This window comes from Carya illinoinensis, chromosome 2 (assembly GCF_018687715.1).
Source record: "Carya illinoinensis cultivar Pawnee chromosome 2, C.illinoinensisPawnee_v1, whole genome shotgun sequence".
Classification (NCBI taxonomy): domain Eukaryota; kingdom Viridiplantae; phylum Streptophyta; class Magnoliopsida; order Fagales; family Juglandaceae; genus Carya; species Carya illinoinensis.
In genome coordinates, this window is record NC_056753.1 from 35,783,270 (window position 1) to 35,802,569 (window position 19,300).

Consider the following 19,300-nt stretch of genomic DNA (forward strand, 5'->3'; position numbering starts at 1 on the left):
TTGTTCTGATTTTATTTTCGAAGACTAACATTACGAAAATCATTGGTGACTTCCTTGATGGTGACCCTCATATCATCGTTTGGAAACAAGCAACCTGTTGAAGCATACGTACATTTTAATATACAAGCACGTCCGGCATTAAGCACTTATTTGGGAACACAAACTATCTCATCTTATCTTATTTTAAAGTTTTTTATAATTTTTTTTCTAAACATCATTTAAATATAAATACTTTTAAATTTTAAATATTTAACTTTTTTCATTTAATGCGTTACCTAATCATTAAAATTTGTCCAAACTTTTAAATAAAACACACAAAATAATACAATTTTTTTTCAACTTTAAAACAAAAATTATATTCTAACAATATTTAAATTTTATAATATTTTTATCTCATTTTTCTAAAATTGAATAAAATATTTTAATTTAAAATATTTAATTATTATCCACAAATTATTTTATTACTAATTAATTATTCGGAAGAAAAGGGCAAAAAAAAAAAAAAAAAGAACCTCGCTGGATATTTTGAATTCCTTTCCAATATCTAGGCCCATAGTTTGAGTGACATTTTCATTACCCAATTACGTAGGCCCCGTACTTATAATAATGTCAAGAGGCTTCCAAATGAGCCCTTTTTGTCTCGGCAATTATACTACGATTCCTGTTTTGGGCCATACTTTCTAGACCTGTAAAGGCATATTTTTATCGGGCACAACTTACAACAGAAGAGACTACACACCTGGGCAAGGAAAGTTTCAAAAGCCCAGTGAGCAGGGAGAATCTTTTTTCTTTTGTTTTTGTTCCCGTGTGATGTTTAGCATATGAATCACCGATTAATGAGCTGCAAAGGGGCGATAACCCACTGCCACGGGGACTCCATCCCCTGCATGGTCGTTCGCAGTGGTAGTGGTCTCTTGCTACTCGCTGGCGCACTCGTTGTCCACAACACATATCAGCCCTTATCTTGGAAGCCAAAATATAAATACAGTATCTATAGAAATATAAATATAGTATTTTCAGAAAATTCTAGACTTTCAAACATTTGGAAAACTGGGAAGTCAAGCTACTCGCACTGGTAACATGGTCTGAGCATTCGTTAGGTCAATTTTATTGATAAAAGGGGCAGCTCAACTGCTTATTGTAGTTCAGAATCAGACATATTTGCAATTATGGGTTTGCATATTAACTTAAGGCCTATGAGCTTTTCCTCAAACTCATCAACCCCTGCGAGCTCCATGCCATCTAAGTTATCTAACCACTGAATCGCCTTGTTAATAGCAGCTCTGATCTTCTTCTTACTGGCACGGGAAACCTTGGCACCAATTTGCTTATCATTAATGTTGTTCCTCATTTTGTAGGCATAGTTCTCCAAAGCTGCCTTAGACTTGGCTCTCTCCCTGCAGTCATCATCTTCAACCTTGTATATCTCAGCATCCACAATCATCCTATTAATTTCTACATTGGATAGTCTCGCCTTCTCGTTGGTGATGATGATCTTGCGACGCACCCCAGTGGTCACCTCCTCAGCAGAAACATTCAAAATACCGTTTGCATCTATATCAAAGCTTACTTTGAGCTTAGCAGCACCCCTAGGTACGGCAGGAATGCCAACAAGGCGGAATTCTCCCAACCAGTTGTTATCCCTAACTCTCACTCTTTCTCCCTCGTAAATTGAGAACAAAGCACTAGTTTGGTTATCATGGAAGTTGCTGTAGTTTGCCTCTATCTTGGTGGGAATGGTGGTATTCCTTGGAATCACAACAGACATCTCACCTCCATTGACAGACACTCCTAGAGACAGAGGGGTGACATCCAAGAGCATAATTTGATTCACTTTCTCATTACCCATACCAGTCAAATTCGCAGCTTGAACAGCGGCTCCATGAGCCACAGCTTCGTCTGGGTTAATGCTCTTGTTAAGCTCCTTTCCATCGAAGAATTCCCGCAACATTTCCTGCACTCTGGGGATTCTGGAAGAACCACCTATAAGAATGACATCGTCGATTGCACTCTTGTCCATCTTCGCATCAGTCAAACACCTATCCACAAGCATAATAGAATTTTTGAAAAAATCCATATTGAGTTCTGAAAATTTGGCACGGGTAATAGTAGAGAAGAAATCAATACTATTATATAGAGAATCAACTTCAATGGTAGTCTCAATTGCAGAAGAAAGAATGCGTTTTGCTCTCTCACAAGCTGTTCTCAACCTCCTTAGAGCTCGGGCGTTTCCACTGACGTCCTCCTTGTTTTGCCTTTTAAACACTTGAACACAATGTTCTACCATTCTATTGTCAAAATCCTCACCTCCAAGGTGTGTATCTCCAGCAACGGCCATAACATTGAAAGTACCATCCTCAATGGTAAGCAGTGAGACATCTGCAGTACCACCCCCTAAATCAAAGATCAACACATTTCTCTTACCAATGCCACCCGCCCTGTCAATACCGTAAGCAATGGCTGCAGCTGTGGGTTCATTGATTATTTGCAAGACGTCAAGGCCCGCGATGGTGCCAGCATCATTTGTGGCCTTACGTTGTGCGTCACTGAAGTAGGCGGGGACAGTAACAACTGCATTTTTCACAGTGGTGCCCAAGTATGCCTCAGCGATCTCACGCATCTTTTTTAGAACCATAGATGAGATTTCCTCAGCTGAAAAATACTTTTCTTCACCTTTATAAGTGACCACGATTATAGGCTTGTCATCAGGACCCTCAATGACTTTGAATGGCCAAAGTTGGACATCACCCTGAACTAAGGGATCACTGAATCTCCTCCCAATCAATCGCTTTGCGTCTGTAAGATAATAAACGGAAAATGGAGATTTTGACAACAAGAAAGCAGAATATGCAACAACATTGATGAGATGTCATAATTTTTTAGTTGGCAACTTGGCATGTATTTTTTTTCTTCTTTTGCAGAATTGGTAAATGTTATCGTGGCATAAGACAAGACGAGGTTTGACAAGTAGTGTTTTTTCCTTTTTTCTTTTTTTTCTTTTTTTTTTCTCTTTTTAAAGTATAGTAAGAAAACCTTTGGAAAAATACAAGAATTGACACGGGGAGTTTTTGTTAACAAGCAGTTATTTTTGCGAATTTTCCAGAAACTTCATTTATATTTTGGCTAAAATAATTATTTTATATTAAAAATATATACAACTAATCACTTCAACAAAGTCCACAAAAATTTGTGCACATAAATCATAATACATTATATCTACGATTAATTTTTTTTTTCTTTGTAATAATCTACCATGAATGTAGACTAGTTCAAGGAAAGAGAGTACTCATAATTTTTTTTATTTTAAACTTCACATATTAAACTCCTAAAAAAAAGAAAGAACGACGTGATTGAAGAAGAGAAACAAAAAGGATACTGAGAGATTACCAAAGACGGAGTTGGAGGGATTCCTGGCAACCTGATTCATGGCGGCATCACCTACCAAGCGCTCTTTTTCAGTGAAGGAGACATGAGACGGCGTCGTCCTGTTGCCCTGATCATTTACTATTATCTCTACTCGATTATGTTGCCACACTCCCACGCACGAATACGTCGTCCCCAGATCGATCCCTATTGCCAGGCCCTCTCCTTCGCTCGACATTCTGACGATCAGATCAACGATCTCGAAGTAATGAGAGGTTGAAGACGGTCTTTATGTATGATTTGTTTCCTTGCTCACGAAGTAGACTGCCATTAATTGGAAATGGCCTTCTCTCTCATCTTTACCTATTGCTTTTAGGATAAAGTTACTGAAAAAAGCCATCGATGATGGCACCGATTTTCTTTTCTCATATATATATATATATATATTACTTAAAGATTAAGAAAATATTTTTTAATAATATTATTCATTTTTAAAAAAATTATATTTAAAGATATAAAAAATAGAATCCATTCGATGACCACCGTTTATGCAGTAGGATGCATTGCCTTTATTCCCCTAATATCGAATTTTAGAAGTGAACAGAGAATTAGAATTTTAGAGTTTTGATTAGACTAGTCGAATTTCAAATAATTTTTAAATGCCAAACGTGTCCCGCGATTATTAGGCCAGTGGAAAGTTTGATTCGATTTGGTGCTAATCATTCTGGATTAATACTACGAGGCAGTTTTAATTTGCAAGAAGAGGCAGCCAGCCGATTTATATTGGGAAATGATATTCTGACCGATGAAAATCATCGACAAAATTTATAATTAATTATTTAATTATTTAATAATTCAGAAATATTTTTTAAAGAATTTGTTATCTTTCAATAAATAAATATATATATATTAGTAGTTAGACAACATTTAAAGAACGTTTGCTAGTGTATAGAAATATTATTTTTAAGAATTAATATTATTTTTATTAAAAAAAATTGATTAATAATATAATACTTTTAAAAAAAATATATAATTTATAACATCAAATGGTAAGATAGATTTAAATCGGTTTTAAAGTATTAGACGTAAAATCTTATTATTTACTACTATGTGTACTCTTGAGTATAGTTGGAAATAATAAATACGTGAAAAAAAAAATCTTAAACTAAAATTGTGCAACATAGGAGACAAACCGTTAACAGTAAAGTAACGTACAGAGCACGTTTTCTTAATTTAATAAAGCGATTATTTTAAAAAAGTGATATAATTTTTATAAAGAAATAAAATATTAAAGTTTTTATAACATATTATTATTTGATTTTAATGTTTCATATTGAGTTTAAATTGATAAATAAATAATATTTTATTAGAATAATTATATTCGTAAATATAGTTAGTAAATAGATTTAAATTTAATTATTTTATATTTCTCTTTGTTTATATAAAAAATCAATAAAAATTTTAAATCACATATATAAATTTATATATAATATAAATTATAATTTATATAAAATATCATATATATATAATAGAATATAGAATATATATAATTTATATAGATATATAATAGAATATATATCTAATATACCTCATAAATAAATGACCATCAATGTATAGATTCTAGAATCAATGCATGCTGCATAAATTTTGATAACTATAAATTTATTCATAAGTGATTGGGATGAGAGAGTAAAAAAATAAAAACTTTTAAGAAAAGAAATGGGTGGATCTGTGATTATTGAAATTATATAAAAAAATAATTAATTTTATTATAATTCATGCAACTAACGGCGTTAATTTTAATCGTAAAATAACAAAAATTATTAAACTAACAAAATTTTGTTAAATAATCACTTTATATATATATATATATATATATATATATATATATATAAATCTACACGTTCATTGAAAGTTAGAAACTTTGATGACTTTTCTGGATTGTTGTGCATTACCTATTTGGGCTTTGCTAGACGCAGTCGGCAAATGCAGTCGACATGCAGTCGGCTGTATGGAATAAATAAATTATAAAAATATTTTTTTTATGGTTGTACAGAATGAATAAAAATATTTTTTTTTTCATATAGGTCTTATATTAATTTATTTTTTTTAAAACGACTGTACGCCGACTGTATTTACCGACTGCACAAATCATTTCTCTACCTATTTATATTCAACTAGAAAAAGGATGAACATCTCCATCTACACGGAGAAAGAGTTTGGGCTGCATTGTGCGGTTCGAAAAATTCATTGCGGGGCCGAACACACAAAAAGATCAACAAAACATTGTGGCTAATGGGCTTTGTAATTGAAGGGTACATGAAAAATGGGCCTTTTTGACCAAAAAAAAAAAAAAATTATATTTTCACAAAAATAATGTAAATTATGAAATATGTAAATCTCATATAATTATTTTTTAAAAATTAATATATTATTAAAAAATTAATTTTTTTTTCATATGACATATTTTTATTTATTTTTTTAAAAGAATTATACAACATCTATATATTTTATAACTATAAATATCATTTTTATTTTCACAACAATGATAGATCAACTTTTAATCATAAACATGGATTGGGTAGATTTGTTTTTCTTTTTCTCGGAAATCCAGAATTTAAGTTCCTGCCAACCGTGACAATCGTTTGGGGCTGGCCGATCATTTGATCAACACTCAACCGTGGTGCTTCAAGGCATTTAAGATTTGTAAAGTTGGCCAAGGTCTCTATATCACATTGTATAAAGTCTTACCTTCAAATAAGAAAATCAGCTTCGAATCTATTTTAATACAGTCTAGACACCAAAAAATATATATATAAATAAATTTATAAATTGATGTGAATTAATATAGTACGTTAAATTGTAAAATTATTTTTATTATAAAGCATATTTAATAGATTCTATGTAACAACACCAATTTATGAATTTATTTTGTATAATATTACATGTAAGAGTTCTCTTAAAAGAAAATTGTAAAAGTGACTATCCATTTTAACCTATTGGATTGATGTATTTTGTTCAATTTGCATTCCATTATTGTAGAAAAAGTTGTTTTTCTTTAGACTAATGTTTTTTACTTATAGGAATTCTGTGTTTAAAAATAAAAAATAAAAAAATAGCATCTAAGAGCATTTTCAATGGATTATCTAAATTTAAAGACAATTTTAATGAATGTAAAATGAATTTAACTTTTGACTATTCAATTCACATAAGTCTCTACATTAAAATAACTATTTTTTCATTCTATAACAATAAAATAATATAAGATAAATTTGATTTTAACTATTTATATCAAATTTTCATATTGAACTATCTATTTATTAATTATATAGTAACGAGTAATCAAAAATTAAAAAAATTAATTTTTTTAATTATTAATTTATTTTATTTTATCATATTTTACTATTTTACTTATTATATATTAATTAGTAATTAGATTCTAATTAAATTAGCAATCAAGAATAATATAAAATAATAAAATAAACATTTATTCCTTAAATAATAACAACTAAATTTGACTTTATATTTATTAATACTGTAGGTGAAAGGTAAATACTTTGAATTTAACTAATCTATTATAATCTTCTCTTCATCTCTAATAATTAAAAAGTACTTTATGTTTACATATTAATCAGTTAACAATGTTTAAAGCATATCATTTTCGTCATAAAATTAGGCCGGCCGAGCCGGCACGGAATACGAATTAAGCTGGTGTGGTTCATCAGCCGATACAGTTAGCTCTCCTACCCCAACTGCTCGCCATTAATGTATCTCCCAAACCCATACCTTACTATGCAATGTACTAATATTTTCAGAACCTTACCCATTTCTGCAGACCGGGATCTAATACGAGTTCTCGATATATTGCGTACCTTCTCTGCTCCTGGATCTTTGTGAAAAATTTAAAATCGTTCGCTAATCCAAAAAGTTTCGTCGCTTTCGGCATTTGGTGAACCGGGTGAAGTGGTATTCTCTCTCTTGTTCTCAAGGATGAAGGTCACTGTCGTTTCACGGAGTGGTAAAGAAGTTATCAAGGGTGGAATTGACCTAGGCGATTCCGTACGTTCTTATCTTTCTCTTATTGTTAAACTCTACTTGATTCCCGCGAAAACCCGGAGGAAAGGGCACAAAAGGATATTCTTCACACGATATACACTTTTTCTGTTATGGGCTTGAAAATATTGAAGACAGTCGATTGGATCCCCCTCAATGATTAAAAACGAAAAATCTTGAGTTTCTACTTTGATAATACTTTAAGAATGTTTTAATGTATCTTTATGGAGCCCATGGGGATGAATTTTGGTGATTATATGTGTTTGTATTAATTTGCAGGCTACGGTTGCAGATCTGCAGGAGGCGATCCATCGGCGAAGTAAGGGCGGGTTGTGGTTCACTTCTTCTTAAGATTTTTTATGTGAACAACTAATTTTGCTTTGTTGATAGGTTAATCTGTGTTTTGTTAATTAGTTTAGCTACGATTGTTTTAGAGAGGCACGTGCCGAAGAAAAGTGCTATCTTCCACTTGTGGGTCCTTGGTACTGATTTTATTGTCGATTTGAGGAAGATCAGAATTTCCTTATTTTGTAAAGGTGTTCATTTCTTATAGAAACTGCCGTATGTTCTATAAAGGAAGAAACAGATCCCACGACACATTGAGCCTGATATCTGGCTCACTGCTACTGTATCCCCCTGTTTACATTTTTCTTTTGATTTTATCAATATCTGAAACACTTTTTTACGTACCAGTAAAGAAAAAGTTCCATGTTTTTCGACAAATACTTTACTTCTGATTGACCTTGTTTTTCGAAAAGCTCTTTCTACTTGCTCTCTGGGTTTGGTCCATTGATGTCTTCGTTCCTTAAGATCGTCTCATCAAGAATTAGAGAGATGATTCCTTCTGCCTAAAGCTATTGTCAGAAGCTTGGCTTGTTTACATCACATAGGCGCATCCTTCGTAGCAATAACTTATTGAATGCATATTTAATTGTTGAACAACTCTGTGGACAATTCTTAGGAGGCTAGAAACTCTAATTCTATTTATCTTGTAAATAGTTCTCCACTTACATAGAATATTGTTTATCCAAGGATCACAGCGCATCAGGAAGTTTATTATTGTCCTACTTAACTTAATTCCGTTACTGTGGCATGGTAGAAATCATTGTTCATTTTTATCTGTTAAGGCACCAAGTCTTATCGAAGGATTTTTTGACCAAGTTAATTTCAGATACCATTAAAAGTATATGTTGTGGATGCTACTTATATAAAATATTTTTATATATATGTATATGCTGTGAATTCATGCAAGCTGAATAGAAAAATCTTGATAATTACATTGCTTTTTCTTTCCATCTTATTTTTCTTTCTTTGTGGGTGAAGTCTTTATATTGAGAACTTGATTTTCAGATACCATAGAAACTGTCAATTGTACATGGTATTCATTTATGCATGCCGAAAAGAAAAACCTCAATACTTATGTCCATCTTATTTGTCTTTATATGGGAGGTCATCTTTCTATCGAGGACTCTGTACTTTTAAGTTCATTGGTTCGCTAAGCTTTCTCTGCAAAATTGGCTCTAGATTCCTTTCTTCAGTCATATTTTCTGGACTTCCAGTGTTTCTATGATTGAGGCATATTGTGATACCCCCATATGATAAGATTGATGGTAGGTGGTGTATGTGATCTCACATTACTTGGAAATGAGAAGTTCTTGCTCTTTATAAGGTTCCAATGAGACTCCAATTGTATCATTGACTAGTCCTTTTGGAGTATAGGCCATGTGGTTTGGGCCTTCCATTGGGGCGTTACACGTGTTCTTTTGTATTTCATCTTGTTGACGTTGTTTGCTATCGGCCTTACTCTTGCAAGTCAAATAATTTCATTAATTCATTTTTCTTGTCTTACCTCAACAGCCAGAAAGTTCTACCCTTCGAGACAGCGATTAACCCTCCCCATCCAACCTGGATCAAAGGAAAGGCCTGTTGTTCTAAACTTCAAGAAAAGTCTTAAGGACTATTGCGATGGAAACTTGGACTACTTGACTGTAGTGTTCAAGGACTTGGGATCACAAGTCTCCTATCGTACACTTTTCTTCTGGGAGTACCTGGGTCCTTTGGTCCTTTATCCCATCTTTTACTACTTTCCTGTCTACCAGTACTTTGGTTACAAAGGGGAGCGCATCATCCACCCGGTTCAGACATATGCTTTATACTACTGGTGTTTCCACTACTTCAAGCGAATTTTGGAAACATTTTTTGTGCATAGGTTTAGCCATGCAACGTCACCACTGTCTAATGTGTTTCGTAATTGTGCATATTATTGGTCCTTTGGCTCTTATATTGCTTACTGTGTGAACCACCCACTTTACACCCCTGTTAGTTACCACCAAATGAAGATAGGGTTTGGATTTGGATTGCTTTGTCAAATCTCGAACTTCTATTGCCATATCTTGCTGAGGAATCTTCGCAAGCCTGATGGGAATGGAGGGTATCAAATTCCACGTGGTTTTCTGTTCAATATTGTAACATGTGCAAATTACACAACAGAGATTTATCAGTTGTTAGGTTTCAACATTGCAACCCAGACAGTTGCAGGTTATAGTTTTCTTGCAGTTGCTACTATTATCATGACCAATTGGGCCCTTGCAAAGCACCGGCGTTTGAAGAAGGTAACTTTATATTTGTTGAATAAGTAAAACTTTTAACTTCTTTTCTTTTTATAACCACCTGCATTCCTCACAAAAAGTTTAGGTCCTTTTCTGATTATTTCTCCACATAAATTTACTTCTATCTAGAGTGGGTTTGAGTTGGATTTAGGTAAGGTACCTTGGAGTTTCATTGGTAAACTGTAAATTACAATCTTGATTAGGAAAAGAAAGAACATATCTAGGAAGGCACCGGATTGGTTTTGAGTGGATGTTTACTGCACTTGCATTATTCTAAAACTTTGTTGAATTCATTGAATCTTATTTCATTAATGCTGTTTTGGAATTTGTTATTTGATTTGCGTCTTCATCTGTTGGCAATCATAGTGCCTCCTGGATGGCGGGGAGGAAAGTCCTTTTGTGGGCATCACAGGATTCAGGGATGACAATAACCTGTTTCTTTAGTGTCCTTGCACTTCTGAATATATTGTTATATTTTCTACCTACAAATAACAAAATGCGTGAAGCCAAATAAGAAACTTCAATTAGAATCAGTCGCAACTTTTCTTTGTTACCAATATTGCGTCTTACCTTTGACACATTGTGGCCTGCAGATATTTGATGGCAAGGACGGAAGACCCAAGTATCCACGGAGATGGGTAATACTACCCCCATTCCTGTAAAAGTGACTGGTCATCTTGCCTTTTGTTTTTCTCTCCTTGGTACCGAGATTGTAGTAGTTCCATTCTTTCGGGACTGAGACATGAACTTTGGCCTACATTCAGACAACGTGGTCCCCCTCCCATTTGAACTACCTGAAGTCCTTGAGGATCTTCTTCTCTCTCTTGTTCCCTGTTTGCTCTCAGTTTTCCTTAGTATTTGGAATACTTGTAGTTAAACTTTTTTTTATCGGATTGCCTATTTACAATCTCATCAGTTTTTTACAAGACCTGGTTCGTAAAATAAACGTTGGAAATCATGGCTTAAAATAATGAATTAATGGGATAGGTACTCGAACTTGGTCCACGCTATTCCACCTTTTCCTTTTAGAATTGGCATCGAGTAACGGCTCATAAATCCAAGAAAAGTGAGGAGAGGTAGATGAAAAGCGGATGGATGTCAAGGCCATGCAACCCAAAGTTTGTTGGTGCTTTAATCTTTAAATAATTTGTTAAAAACATTTTTATTGCTATATGATAATTTTGAAAAAATTAGAAAGAGTTCAGATAAATATTAATCTGTGTATTAATATTATTGTCTTTATATTTAAAATTTAAATTAATATCATTTTTATTAAACATTAACTTTTTAAGTAATCGTATTAGATGGACGCACGTATTGGAATGTGATTCCAAAAATGGAAGGGTAAAACAAGGGATAGAAAATGATTTATTTATTATTATTATTATTTTATGTGTTTTAGTTGTAACTTGTAATGAAAAGAAAAAAATCGGAGGCAAGAGAATCTGGACTGAGCCCGCCCCCGAAATCCAACGATCCACGTCGCATCCGGTACCTCTTATGTTTCCCATTTAGCCAACCCTCTCTCTCTCAGGATGAGTTCCTCTCTGTTTCTCTGTCCCTGTCTTTCCCTCTCTCTCTCTCTCTCTAACCCGACTTCGTTCTCTGTCAATTACTTCCGAAAGGTCAGATTCCCCTATCTTTTCCTTTCATCGATTGCGTTCCATTATTTCTTAAGATCTTTCTTGGATTTTCGAATTTCCGCTCATTTGCTCTCTCTGAATTTGCCTCTCATTGTTTATTAGCGATCGGTAGTATCGGGATCGGCTCCATAGATGTGTATATTACTGATTTTATTTCATTTGGTGGATTCGGTTTTTGCGCTTTTTTCCTTATAATAAAATTTCCTTCCCTCTTCATTTTCTTTTCTTTTTTGTCTAAACACACAAAAAGGAATGAAACAATGCTGTGCAATAGTTTACGACCACGCTTTTCTTGTTATCTGTTTCTTGAAAATCATGACACGGTAATGAGATCTTAACAGTTGCATGGCGCATTCGTGTTTTTAAGGAAAATTTCGAGGGAGAATTTCTAGGAGTCGACGAAAATGAAGCTCTCAAAAAAGGTAGAGAGGAAGAAGACATCTTATAACAATGATGATTGTGTATGAATCAAGTGGAAAAACGAAAAAATGGTGTCATTTATGGATCTTTATTATGTGATTTATTTTTTGTTTATTTTTTGAAAAATGATTTTGCCATAAAAGAATTTCATAAAATTAAATTTGACGTAATAGGTCTGTAAAGTTATTTTTATTGTATAATAATAGATTTACATGAAACTATTAATTCTGTCCATTTATGAATTTATTTTTATAAAATTCTTTTATAACTGTAGTAGTTTTATTTATTTATTTATTTATTTTGGTCTTTGTTGTTATCGGTGTCGAGTTTGGTTTATTTTCTTGTTGCTTTGGAGAAGAATTGATTATCTCGGTGAGGTGGGGTTACGACCATGTGTCATGTCCCGCTTTGTTTAATACTACGATGTACAATCCATATTAACACATTTCACAGACTTATTTATTTCTCTCTTTTTTCACTTAAATTACATTACTAGATTTGTACATCCAGCATGGTGTCAATGTTTTATCCATATGATATCTAGCATATAGATGTACAATAAGGTGGAAAATTAAGAAGAAATAAAAAAACTCCATCACAGGGTTCTTATTGTCCTATCTGTTTTTCTCTGACTGATCATAGTTTATCCTGCAGGTGGTAGAAGATGGCGGATGCAGAGGACATTCAGCCACTCGTGTGCGACAATGGGACAGGAATGGTTAAGGTATTAATTAAGTACCCTCTGTGTTATGAATGTTGTTTTGATTTCTAATATGCAAAGCTGTTATTGACTGCTAAGTTGAGGTACTCCTCAATTTTTGTTATTTTGCCCCTTCTTTCTTTTGAGATGTAATATCTTAGACAACTGGCCATGATATTACATTTTAGGCTGGATTTGCTGGAGATGATGCCCCACGAGCTGTGTTCCCTAGCATTGTAGGCCGTCCTCGTCACACTGGTGTGATGGTTGGGATGGGCCAGAAAGATGCCTATGTTGGTGATGAAGCTCAATCCAAGCGGGGTATTTTGACCCTCAAATACCCAATTGAGCATGGTATTGTGAGCAACTGGGATGACATGGAAAAGATTTGGCATCACACCTTCTACAATGAGCTTCGTGTTGCCCCAGAAGAGCACCCAGTTCTCTTAACTGAGGCTCCTCTCAACCCTAAAGCTAATCGTGAGAAGATGACCCAAATTATGTTTGAGACCTTTAATGCTCCTGCTATGTATGTAGCAATTCAAGCTGTTCTTTCCCTGTATGCAAGTGGTCGCACAACTGGTAAGCAGTCAAATTAACCATTTAGTTAGCTAGGGTTTCAAGTGGAGTAATCATTGGTATTTAGTACGTCCCTACCTCCAAAAAGGCATTGTCAGGAGTCTGAACATTGCTATGGAGCATCTCTTCCCTTATTTTTTGATGGATTTTTGCCTTTGTCTCAGGTATTGTGCTGGACTCTGGTGATGGTGTTAGCCATACAGTCCCCATATACGAGGGGTATGCTCTCCCACATGCCATCCTTCGTCTTGACCTGGCTGGTCGTGACCTCACAGATCAGTTAATGAAAATTCTCACTGAGCGTGGATATTCTTTCACCACCACGGCCGAGCGCGAAATTGTGAGGGATGTGAAGGAAAAGCTTGCTTATATTGCTCTTGATTATGAGCAGGAGCTAGAGACTTCCAAGACTAGCTCTTCAGTTGAGAAAAGCTATGAGTTGCCAGATGGGCAGGTCATCACTATTGGGGCTGAGCGTTTCCGATGCCCTGAGGTTCTGTTCCAACCATCCTTGATTGGAATGGAAGCAGCAGGCATTCACGAGACCACATATAACTCCATCATGAAGTGCGATGTTGATATCAGGAAGGACCTGTATGGTAATATTGTCCTCTCAGGTGGTACAACCATGTTCCCAGGCATTGCTGATAGAATGAGCAAGGAAATATCTGCACTAGCCCCAAGCAGTATGAAGATCAAGGTGGTGGCTCCACCGGAGAGGAAGTACAGTGTCTGGATTGGAGGATCCATTCTGGCATCACTTAGCACCTTCCAGCAGGTATGCTTTCATGCATGCATTTCATTCGAATTTAAATTTTCTTTTTATTTTTTTGGGGGTCACTAGGGATGGGAGGATTTTGCTTGTTTCTTGAATGCAGATGTGGATAGCGAAGGCAGAGTATGATGAGTCCGGGCCATCAATTGTGCATAGGAAATGCTTCTAAATGTCCGAGAATAGAATCTTTGAAGAAATAAAGCTCCTGATTTTGTCCCAGAAAGTTCTTGCAATTCTTTCATTCTAGCTTGCAATCACTTAATGCAATTTCCCATCTTGGAGTGCTCACTTTCAGGGAAGGCGTGGAGTTGATTTTAAATAATGGTCCATTTCTTCTACTATTATATTTTGAGAAATTTTTTATTCTTCCATTCAATATTATTAATGCTATTCGGGCTCCTATTGCTGAAGTATTATATATTTTCGTTGTATTCTTCAAATATTTGATTATTCATCTAACAATCTCAATCATCAAAACATCTTATCTCAGATGTTCCGATAAGGCTGAATGTCCTTTTTTTTTTTTTTCCTCACATATTTTTGATATCTTTAAAAACTTTAAAAAATTATAATATTATTAAAAAATACTTATTTAATTATTAAATAAAAAAATATCGATAGATCCAAAATGGGAACTCCTAGCATCTCTCTTTTGAAGAACCAACAATTTTATTCCTTTCATATTTACAATAGATACCACTACTCTTTCAATCTCTGATAAAAAATCTTTACAAAAAGCTCTCAATTCAAAAATGATTTTAATCGGTCTCAATAATTTTATAAAACCCCAACGCATACCCATGCTATTCGAGTATAAATAAAGCTGTATATTCCAACGTTGTTCCATGGTTTAAACAGAAAAGGAACAATCGGCTAGCTTACGTTAAAGCATAGTTTGGCGTCAAGTCCGTAGATTAGAGGCTTGTTCATATGTTCGGATCACTAGTTCTCGAGTTCATGTGCCGTCACGTGTATACTATAATTCCAATCACCCGCAGTGGTGACTATTTTGATTCCACCAAGCCATATATAACATGGGCTCCAATTATTACTACACGTACTACTCAATTCAAGCACATTAGTTTCACATGGCAAAGCCGTTGGTAAATTCGTGGCTTTGCATAAATAAGCTCGAAAAAATGTGTAAATTTTCTCAATGCAAACATTCTTGAAAGAAGAGATGTATAGTGTTATACCCTACTACCTAATCAGGTGCATCACTTTTCTTTCGCTGGTATTGCAGTAGATCGTGAGAAGAAAGCAAGACCACATTGCCTGTTCAAGATGAACTCCGACGTGAAAGCTCAAGTACGAATTGTCCACATACGGGTTCGATATCCCACAGACATGAGTGCAAGCTCCCAAAGCATATTGGGTATGCTCAATGGATTCACCTTGGATCCAGGAATTTCAGACCAGTTCACAGATATCTCAATCATTGGGATATTAAACCACTTGCATAGAAACACTAACTCAACATCAAAACACCACCTGCGTAAAATCCATGTTGGAAGTGAGTTCCACAATGAGAATGAGGGGGAAACATAATCAGAACACATTGTTTAGGGGGAGAGGGAGAGGTAGAGGGGAAAAATATCTAAAAAATACCTAAAAGTTAGAACATAAAAAATGAAAAACGCTATTATGATATCTACACTAACAATTTTATGCACATAACCATACACATTGAAGTGTCAACTATTTAAATGGTAAAAATTTTAAAATTCAGAATTCAAAAGTTGAATTAAAAAAGAAAAAACTGATAAAATTGGACAAATACTCAATTCGTATAATAATGTAAGTTGTATGCATGTGTAGCACCACCAATAAAAGATTACCTTACTTACTCCATTGTACATCTACAAATTTAAGCATGATCTCGATGCCAAATGTCGAAGAACGATGCATCTAAATGCAATTACCTCTTCAAACGGATGTTTTTGAAAAGCTTCCTTGCAGCAGCCCGAGTGAACATCTTAAACCCACACTGTGATACAGTGATCAGCCAACATCAGGATAAAGCTTTAAGTGTATTTACTTAAGACTGGAAGACATAAGAGCTTCATTGAACAGCATAAGCAAAGTATGGGATTTCTGGTACTGAACTGCAGATCAAATAAATAAATAAAAATGAAGTGGAGATACCTGTGTGTCGCGAATTCCAGGACCCGCAGTCAAGAGAACCACAAGGTGGAAACCCTTCATCAAAAAGTTGCGGTACCATTTCCTCTGAGACATATAAGGGAAATGGCTCAAAGATGCAAAATATAAAACAACTTTAGCAAAAAATGGAGCACAAAACATATAAAGAGAGCAATATTAGTAAGACTGAACTGCAGCCAGAGCCTTCTCCTCTAGATGAGCACGTGAGCCAAATGCAGCAATTGGGATATCAGATATACGAAAACTCGCATTTCTAGATGCTGAATCTCCATAATTACCCTCCTTTCTGGCAAAAGCATGGATCTAGTACGCATAACATCAGATAATTTGCAGTAGATCTGTTAATATCTCCATAGACTAAAATTTGAAAATAGCTAAATTATTCATGAAAAACAACAGTTCGAACATGGTGAATAAACAGACCTGATCTTCAAGTTTTTCAAGGTCATTAACCTTGGTTGCTCCATCAGCATCCAGCATTAGAAGCAGTTCACCACGTGAATGAAGCATTCCCTGTTTTACAATGCTTTCGCGAACGAAAAGAGCTTCGATCAATTGTCATCATGCACAAAGAGAAAACATGGTATCTTCACTAAAATCAATACATGTTTGCAAGTGGTTTGAATTAAGCTCACTTTTCTAATTGCTTCTCCCTTCCCATGATTTCTACCGAGAAGGATAACTCTCACTTTGTCTACAGTGTATTTCCTTACAAAGTCAAAAGCTACTCTTTTTGTCCCATCTGCACTTCCGTCATCAATAATCACCACCTGTTGAAAACTCATTTATGTTGTCATTTAATGGATAGATAACATTGATGAAATTTTCTTGAAGGATAGCATAACACCATGCATTAGAATAATGAATTGCCACAGAAATTACAACAAAATTTCTTCCACCACTATCTTTTCACGGAAAACAAACTACAAATTAAGAGCCAGGACTACAGAGCTGGAGGATTCTCCTATGCAACAATAAGGCAAACGTAACTCCGTCTATATTTTCTTGGGTAACTTCGCCTTGTCATAGAAAGCTTTATGGGATAGACCAATGAAAATGATGAAGGACAAGATCTCATTTCCCAAAAATATTTTACGTGCTCCAAATGGAAAACAAAATTATGCAAGTCCTCAAACCATGGTAACTAATTGAGATGATCCGGTAAATGAACAAAATGATACCTCATAAGAAAACGACTTATCCTTCGCTGCACGTTGTTGAAGATAACTACAACATAAAGACAAATCTCTTAGAAAATTCATAAGCACAGTTTAAGTAACTAGATATGTCATTCTACAACTCCCCACCTTAATTGTGTATTACTACGTAACAAGAATTAGTAATGATACAGATTAAAAAGAGCAACAAAAAAAAACAAAGAGAGAGAAAACTCGGGCCTTTTTCTTTTCTTTTCTTTTCTTTTTTTTTTTTTTTCTTTTTTTTTTTTTTCCTGTTTGTCATGCCTAAGCATAAATAAAAATGTACAGCTTCATCAAAGAAAAAGAACAGTGCAATTAATTTTGCTCAAACTTACTTTACCATTTCCTCAAGAGCTCCCGGAAGTCTATGCTCTTCATTGTATGCAGGGATTATCAAAGATATATACTTCTCTGCTGGATCAGAAATATGGGGGCAAGGAACCTTGAACAAAGTCCTTCCAGAAAGTCAGAATCATCCAAAACCACCATGGATGTCAATTAACTATCCTAAAAGAATGCTACCGGCACGACATTGTACAGAAAATCAACTTAACAAAGTAATTCTTAACATTGTGAAGTCAATAATATTGCCGATATTTTTAAATCTATACGCTTTAAAAAATATCGATATTTTTAAATCAATATGTTTTAACAACATCATTATTGTTAATTTGTTTGGCGCTTCAACAATAATATCTATGTGATTTCAGAAGTTTGTCGTTCTGAAAGACCTTCATAAGGTTGGAAAAAATTCCTGTCACAAGCAGATTGAGCTAGGATTTCACCACTATTCTTGTCTGAGGAGATATCTTCTCATTCAAAAAAGCCGAGGCCTAAAGTGAAACATTGATCCTCTGTAAACATCACATTATCTAGGACCTTTTACCTTCAAAATATAGAAATAATAGAAAATGACCATACTGAACGAGCATAGAGCCAAAGACCCGCTTGCGTTAACTAGGCCGTAAACAGTGACACAGACTGTTTGGCAGAAGCCAAACAAAGTTGCAATTCAGTCAAAGATTTACATTTCAATTCGATTAGGTAGAAGTTTTGCTAGACGAGATGCACATTTAAACATTAGCCATGCATTTGAATTATATTGCGTGCTTACAGCGTACTTGACACTATGACTCATTCCCACACCAGTTAGAAACAATTCCATCAACTGTCATTCAAATTTACACAAATCCTGTATTGTGCAGTCTGCTCAACAAAGTTCACAGTCGATTGATTCAGAAAAATCTCTTTTCAATCTCAGGACACGAACGAACCACAAAACAACGGTAAACTATTCTTAGAAATTTCAAACTCACTTCCTCCTACGACTCCTAAAATATGTAAATCGAAGCTAAAGCGGAAATATCATATATATGCATGTATTTGCAGCGTTGATTTACCTGTTTTAACGAATTAGGGTCCTCGAAGACTGCGGTAGCTTCGACATGCCTAGAAAAGAATAAAATAAAATGCTATAACGAAATGAATTGATCATATTTCTAATTTAGCAGTAAACGAAGAAGTTTTGAATGAGGAAAAAAGCTTTTAGGGATTCGATTGGTATGGGGGGAACGTACGTGTGGTTGTTTCTTCTTCGATAAGCTTCGAAAAATATTGTTGAAACTAGAACAAAGACCGCGATCAAAATGAGGGCGATTAAGAGCTCCACCATCGTCCATAGAAACCCCATTTTCGCATGCGGAGTTCGTCCGTGTATTGGTCCGATGGCGGTCCTCGTAAATGAATATGAAGGTCGTGGTCAGACACTCAGAGCTGCAAAACATAAAAGTTATATT

The 19,300-nt window shown here is 34.6% G+C and overlaps 4 protein-coding genes across 5 annotated transcripts; 2 read left to right on the forward strand and 2 right to left on the reverse strand.

Moving 5' to 3' along the window:
* Positions 1-1,086: 1,086 nt before the first annotated feature.
* LOC122301397 (heat shock cognate 70 kDa protein-like) lies at positions 1,087-3,762 on the reverse strand. Its single transcript, XM_043112720.1, has 2 exons — positions 3,388-3,762; positions 1,087-2,796 (listed from the first exon to the last, which is right to left on the reverse strand). The coding sequence occupies exons 1-2, from the start codon at positions 3,599-3,601 to the stop codon at positions 1,136-1,138; spliced, it is 1,875 nt and encodes a 624-aa protein (XP_042968654.1). The 5' UTR covers positions 3,602-3,762; the 3' UTR covers positions 1,087-1,135.
* Positions 3,763-7,031: 3,269 nt separating this feature from the next.
* Positions 7,032-10,951, forward strand: LOC122301399 (very-long-chain enoyl-CoA reductase-like). The gene is made up of 4 exons (XM_043112724.1): positions 7,032-7,422; positions 7,696-7,735; positions 9,274-10,028; positions 10,619-10,951. Exons 1-4 carry the CDS (start codon positions 7,354-7,356, stop codon positions 10,685-10,687), a joined length of 933 nt encoding a protein of 310 aa, XP_042968658.1. The 5' UTR covers positions 7,032-7,353; the 3' UTR covers positions 10,688-10,951.
* A 536-nt stretch (positions 10,952-11,487) lies between these two features.
* LOC122301398 (actin) lies at positions 11,488-14,542 on the forward strand. Of its 2 annotated transcripts, none has more exons than XM_043112721.1 (5): positions 11,488-11,650; positions 12,743-12,812; positions 12,977-13,370; positions 13,532-14,145; positions 14,246-14,542. In XM_043112721.1, the coding sequence occupies exons 2-5, from the start codon at positions 12,753-12,755 to the stop codon at positions 14,309-14,311; spliced, it is 1,134 nt and encodes a 377-aa protein (XP_042968655.1). In that variant the 5' UTR covers positions 11,488-11,650; positions 12,743-12,752; the 3' UTR covers positions 14,312-14,542. The 2 variants fall into 2 exon arrangements, with proteins under 2 accessions (XP_042968655.1, XP_042968656.1); XM_043112722.1 differs by lacking the exon at positions 11,488-11,650 and adding an exon at positions 11,702-12,090.
* Positions 14,543-15,168: 626 nt separating this feature from the next.
* On the reverse strand, positions 15,169-19,282 carry LOC122301402 (dolichyl-phosphate beta-glucosyltransferase). Its single transcript, XM_043112736.1, has 10 exons — positions 19,082-19,282; positions 18,905-18,953; positions 17,840-17,946; positions 17,487-17,532; positions 16,941-17,075; positions 16,729-16,818; positions 16,477-16,608; positions 16,288-16,371; positions 16,065-16,129; positions 15,169-15,633 (listed from the first exon to the last, which is right to left on the reverse strand). The coding sequence occupies exons 1-10, from the start codon at positions 19,192-19,194 to the stop codon at positions 15,447-15,449; spliced, it is 1,008 nt and encodes a 335-aa protein (XP_042968670.1). The 5' UTR covers positions 19,195-19,282; the 3' UTR covers positions 15,169-15,446.
* Positions 19,283-19,300: the final 18 nt, after the last annotated feature.

Coding starts and splice junctions, on each gene's coding strand:
- LOC122301397 (XM_043112720.1), bottom strand. CDS start 3,601: ATGTCGAGCGAAGGAGAGGGCCTGGCAATAGGGATCGATCTGGGGACG. Junction 2,797..3,387: donor TCCCTCCAACTCCGTCTTTG/GTAATCTCTCAG, acceptor ATTATCTTACAG/ACGCAAAGCGATTGATTGGG.
- LOC122301399 (XM_043112724.1), top strand. CDS start 7,354: ATGAAGGTCACTGTCGTTTCACGGAGTGGTAAAGAAGTTATCAAGGGT. Junction 7,736..9,273: donor GGAGGCGATCCATCGGCGAA/GTAAGGGCGGGT, acceptor TTACCTCAACAG/CCAGAAAGTTCTACCCTTCG. Junction 10,029..10,618: donor AGCACCGGCGTTTGAAGAAG/GTAACTTTATAT, acceptor TGTGGCCTGCAG/ATATTTGATGGCAAGGACGG.
- LOC122301398 (XM_043112721.1), top strand. CDS start 12,753: ATGGCGGATGCAGAGGACATTCAGCCACTCGTGTGCGACAATGGGACA. Junction 13,371..13,531: donor TGCAAGTGGTCGCACAACTG/GTAAGCAGTCAA, acceptor CCTTTGTCTCAG/GTATTGTGCTGGACTCTGGT. Junction 14,146..14,245: donor CACTTAGCACCTTCCAGCAG/GTATGCTTTCAT, acceptor TCTTGAATGCAG/ATGTGGATAGCGAAGGCAGA.
- LOC122301402 (XM_043112736.1), bottom strand. CDS start 19,194: ATGGGGTTTCTATGGACGATGGTGGAGCTCTTAATCGCCCTCATTTTG. Junction 17,533..17,839: donor GCTCTTGAGGAAATGGTAAA/GTAAGTTTGAGC, acceptor TTTATGTTGTAG/TTATCTTCAACAACGTGCAG. Junction 16,130..16,287: donor CTGGAATTCGCGACACACAG/GTATCTCCACTT, acceptor ACTGTATCACAG/TGTGGGTTTAAGATGTTCAC.